This window comes from Quercus suber, unplaced genomic scaffold (assembly GCF_002906115.3).
Source record: "Quercus suber isolate HL8 unplaced genomic scaffold, Cork oak 2.0 scaffold_64, whole genome shotgun sequence".
Lineage (NCBI taxonomy): Eukaryota > Viridiplantae > Streptophyta > Magnoliopsida > Fagales > Fagaceae > Quercus > Quercus suber.
This window is the reverse complement of record NW_027069529.1, coordinates 1,206,232-1,211,324: the sequence shown is the minus strand read 5'-3', so window position 1 is coordinate 1,211,324 and position 5,093 is coordinate 1,206,232. Positions and strand designations below refer to the sequence as shown.

The 5,093-nt window shown below is 34.4% G+C and overlaps 1 protein-coding gene across 1 annotated transcript; it reads left to right on the top strand.

The window, feature by feature from the left end:
- The first annotated feature begins 1,065 nt into the window (after positions 1-1,065).
- Positions 1,066-4,524, top strand: LOC112017112 (high mobility group B protein 9). The gene is made up of 7 exons (XM_024049578.2): positions 1,066-1,246; positions 1,543-1,731; positions 1,987-2,065; positions 2,154-2,316; positions 2,501-2,608; positions 3,384-3,757; positions 4,007-4,524. The coding sequence occupies exons 2-7, from the start codon at positions 1,580-1,582 to the stop codon at positions 4,106-4,108; spliced, it is 978 nt and encodes a 325-aa protein (XP_023905346.1). The 5' UTR covers positions 1,066-1,246; positions 1,543-1,579; the 3' UTR covers positions 4,109-4,524.
- Positions 4,525-5,093: the final 569 nt, after the last annotated feature.

The window sequence follows — 5,093 nt, the reverse complement described above, 5'->3', positions numbered from 1 at the left end:
AGCTGCATCCACTTCCTCAGTTGTGTAAGGCTGGACCAGATCTGCCCTCATTTCATCAGTTACTACTTCATCAACCCCATCCAAAATACGATCAAAATCATGAGGATTTGAGGATGCAAATGGCTGAGAGTAATAGTCATTTAACTAACCCGAAAAGAACTCCTCATCCTTATGCCAAACACCATTATCATCCTTTATGAAATTTTTTCTCTTCCGTTGAGGAGCCGACCCATGGAATAGACATCATTAATTTAAATCCTATTATAATTTTTTTTTTTTTTGAGAAAGAAATCCTATTATAATTATTAATAAATTTTGTTATAGGTGACAAAAAGAAATAAGTCAAATACAATTATAATGCATTGAGTTGATATAACAAAGACCAAATATGGTCAACAAGAAGAACAATTGGTTTTAGATTCGCTTTTAATTGTATCACAATTCTAGCTATAATACCACACCCAATTTAAAACAACCTGATTGGCTATAACATTCAATTTTACATGTGTTGACTTGTCAACTTATGATAAAAGTAATTTCTCCTTCACATGATTATACAATTGGTACCATTTTTATCTTGCGGGAATCACAATTTAACACATTAATTAATTAAATGTGTGGCTAGTTTTATTGTATCTTCTTCTTTCTACTTAAATTTTTTTTTTTAAATTTATTAATTTTGTGGTATAAAATTTTCAATCCTTTTCAGATTTACAAAGTACATACATCATACATGTGAATTTCCCAAGTCAGCAAAAAGTATACATGCAGAAAATATAAACAAAAGCGTCTGTGGCAGAGATCTGAAGCCACCCAGTGACGCTTATATACGGGAGGCTAAAACATGTTTTGTTGGATAAAAACATGATACACCCAAACAAACCAGATAAAAGAGAAACCAAAGAACTCACTAAGTAGCGCCCAAACAGAGCCTTTCACCCAAGCAGAAGCTTACGATACAGATATGACTATATGAGATAACCTTCCGTACCTTATATACTCAGCAATACACTCGAGTGTACTCTATAACAATCCACCCCTTAAAGTCTCTTCAGATATCTAATACCAAATGTACTCTAAAGATACGTTTCAGACATCAACAGAAGAAGAAACCCAAGTGCATGTCAACGTTTGGAGAGACAGAGAAAGTGAAAGAGAGAGTAATGTTATGTGTATAACAGTTCATACAGTTGCAGAAATGTCAGTCAGCTTCGATTGGCACGAGAAAGAGTGTTAGCTAAAGCGTGTAATTATGAACTATAGCCCTGTGAAAAAATTAAATAAACACTAGGACTTCGTACAGTAATTGGTCATTCTTTTCAAAAATTGCAGAAAAAGCCAAGCTTGTGTAACCGTTACCTCCCACGCGTCCAACCCTCTTCTTTATTTTTTTTTTTTTTGCTTCGGTCATACTTTTTTTTTTTTCTTGGCCTTAACATATGTATGTGACTTCCACTGTACCTTAATTACTATCTTATCTTGGAAATCATGTTTCTTTATTAACAATTCATTAATATATCTCACTGTCTCTCACTCTCTCAGACTTTTCAACCTTGCTTTTCTCCGGCCACCGTGAAAAATGTCCCCGGTGGCGAGAACAAAGAGCTCGAATGTGGTGGAGGGTAAGAATTATCCTGCTCCACTTGCTTCCCATGAAGATGTTGTCAAAGACCCTACTGTCTTCTGGGACACTCTCAGGCGCTTCCATTTTATGATGACAACCAAATTTATGTAAGTTTTTTTTAGACTTCATTTTTTTTTTTCTTTAAACACAATTATTTTAAAGGGGATTTGCACATTGATTATAATATTATAGATAGAACAGTATGTGATGTTTAATCGTGGGATTTATGTGGAATAAAAAAACATTTTCTTCCATTTTTATTTTAGTTTAAAGTTTGTGCTGTACTTGTATTTCATGTTTGATTCTTGTGTTTGTATTCTTGTTTTAATCTTTTTTTTTTTGTTTCACTGTTGTATTTTAAGGATTCCTGTGATTGGTGGGAAGGAGCTAGATTTGCATATTCTTTATGTAGAGGTTACAAAGAGGGGTGGCTATGAGAAGGTTTGGCTTTGTTACCTAATCTTTTTTCGTATGTAAAATCCTTTATTTATATTCTTATACCATGGATACGTTATGAATTTCTCCTTAGGTTGTTGCGGAGAAGAAATGGAGAGAAGTAGGTAATATTTTCAGGTTCTCTGCAACAACAACAAGCGCTTCTTTTGTATTGAGGAAACACTACTTTAGTCTTCTTTACCATTATGAACAAGTTTACTTCTTTAAGCTACAAGGTCCAGTGTTTACTCCAACAGGTAAATTATTGTTTTTGTCTCTCCTGTTTCTTTCGTTTTCTTTGTTTAATGGTTGCATTGTTCCTTGATCTTTGTCTTTGGACACTGATTATTGCCTCTTCTTTTTTTCCTTCTGGCTCTTTATGGTGTTGCTTTTTTTTTTTTGGGGTAAAATATGGGTCCAATTTTATATATATGTTTGCAGTTTCTTTTCCTGCTAGCAACCCTTCGTGGAGACCTGAATTGGCTCTAGTAGAATATTCCCCCCAAAAAACTAATGATCATCCAGAAGGACCAGAACCACTTAATGAAGGTAATATTTAAAATATAAAAAAAAATTATTCCTTGCCTATTTTCTTGTATTTTTATTCCTTTCTCTTTATTTCACTTTACGAAAGTAGAGGATAAAGTGAGCTTCAACCACACCACACGTATATATAGCTGTTTGTTTTGATTTCTCTGCCACAAAATGTTATGCTTATGCTTAATTGATGTACAAGTCAATGAATCTTTTGAGTCACCAAATGGATTGCCATTATATGGTTGCTATTCAATTACCAAGAAAAATATATGGTTGCCATTTAGATTATGATATGTTTGATGTTCATGTAAATTTAAGTGATTTCTTATTAGTCTCCCTTTTAATGGGGGTCCCACTGCTACTATCATATACCAACTAAAATATGTGGTGGTTGTCTTGTCTTGTAAACGTTTTTATTTTTCATCATATTGTAAACGTTTAAGGCCAGTTTAGCAACCTTAATTGCCGTTGATGAGTCCATATCTTTCAACTCTATAGTCCAATTTTTAGGTGTTTGATATGATTAAATGCCATTGCTTTCCGTAACATAAGAGAGGGTTTGTTTCTCCTAATTGTGATGAGAGCAAAATAAATACAATGGTACTATTTCATTGCGACTGTTCTAGGTATCAATTAGCAAATAATAATATGGACTAATTATGAAAAAATTACTAGTAAATATGATTTTTTTTTTTTTTATACCATGAACCGTAATGGGAAATCACAGTATTAAGTGTGTATAGGAATTAAGCTTCTTTGTCTCACCTTTTCCCACCATCTTGTACAGGCACTTCATGCTTCTCAGCTATTGGAACAATTGAAGGGAAATGCGATTGTGGTTACTTGGTGTCTGTGAAATTGGGCTCTGAGATTCTTAAAGGAGTACTTTATCATCCGGAGCAGCCAGATTCTTCTACCTCAATTCCAGACTCTAACAGTGCCATTGTACCATACACCTCCAAACGTCGACATTCTGGTCAGAGGAGGAGAAGAAGTAGACGAAGGGGAGACCCCAATTATCCAAAACCCAATAGGAGTGGCTATAACTTTTTCTTTGCCGAGAAGCATTACAAGCTCAAGTCTTTGTACCCAAACAGAGAAAGGGAGTTCACAAAGATGATTGGCGAGTCATGGAGCAACCTCAGCGCTGAAGAAAGGATGGTAATCTCAACGATACAATACAAACCTTTTATGGGTTGTTTCCTTTGGGTGGAATCATTTTCATCTTCTGGTAGAATGAAAATATATATCTTACCAATCAAGAAAAATCAGCAAGTTGTTAAAATGATAGGGGCTTCTTCCTAAGATTATTTGTAGTTTTCCTTTAGAGATTAACAAGAGTGATGAGTCGTGAGTACTTAAGATTTGCAAATTGATTATTAACAGTATATTGTTGTTTCCTTATTATAGGTTTACCAGAACATTGGGTTGAAAGACAAAGAACGATATAAGAGAGAATTGAAAGAGTACAAAGAGAAAATGATCAGTCAGACCATGGAACTTGGAAGTTGAAACAGCTGACTATTATAAGGGATCAAGAATTGTGGAAAGGCAGCAAAAGCAAAAGAATTTTAACTCAACTTTTTAAGTTGTACTATATTTACATACATATGTGGTAGACTGTTAGGCAATTGCAATTCTTGCATTGCATGCATATTGATGTTTTGACAGGTGTTCTAATTCTTAGTATTTTAGCTTTGATACTAGCGGCTGATTACTATTAAGCTCCTCGCTCACTCTAGTAGTTTTTGAGGGGAAAGGTTTATAGAAAATGAATTGTAGTCTAGACTCTAGAAAACAGACTTGGTTTCCTTAAAGTGAGTACATTTTCTGTTATTTGGTTTGCAAGAAGAACTCGAGCAAGTAAATGCCCTTAAAGTTGTTTCTCAAGTTACTTTTTGTTATTACGGGTCAGGCTTTGCCATGAGTACAGATGAAAACTTAATGAAACATAGAAAGCAGTGTATACATAAGACAAGGTTGTCAATTCTATTTTGGTTCATCAATTTATTATCAATCCCTTTTATTTGCTATGTCCTCCCCTTTTCTTTTTGGTAATTCCCAAATTGGTTATCCACTTTCTCATGGATGATATGGTGGGGGTTAGATTAGGGGTGCCTCGTCCCGTGCTTCAAGGCGAGGAAAATTTGCATTGGGTTAGAGTGGGTCAGGTTAGCGCAAGTTCGAGGTATTATTCCATCTTTAATGAGATGACTGATATTAATAAGTTAGAGATGAGCTTAAAAAAAAAAGGGTGGGGTAATCATGGGGCCAAAATGGCCCAATACCACTATTGGCTAAAATTGTTAGTGTTTTATCACTATTTGAGAAATATTTAGCAATCTACCGCTTTTTTAAAACTCGATTTTATGAAACTCGAGTTTCTTGTTGCGTTTTTTAATTCAAATAATCCATGCCAGTAGCATTTTTTATGGAACTCTAGTTTTTGAAACTCGAGTTCCATGTTAAACTCGAGTTTCAAAAAGTGGTATATTGC

What these genes read in the sequence shown, in the direction of transcription:
- LOC112017112 (XM_024049578.2), top strand. Translation starts at nt 1,580, where the DNA reads ATGTCCCCGGTGGCGAGAACAAAGAGCTCGAATGTGGTGGAGGGTAAG. An exon ending in AGAGGGGTGGCTATGAGAAG is followed by an intron (nt 2,066 to 2,153) that starts GTTTGGCTTTGT and finishes ATTTCTCCTTAG; the next exon opens with GTTGTTGCGGAGAAGAAATG. An exon ending in TCAGCGCTGAAGAAAGGATG is followed by an intron (nt 3,758 to 4,006) that starts GTAATCTCAACG and finishes TCCTTATTATAG; the next exon opens with GTTTACCAGAACATTGGGTT.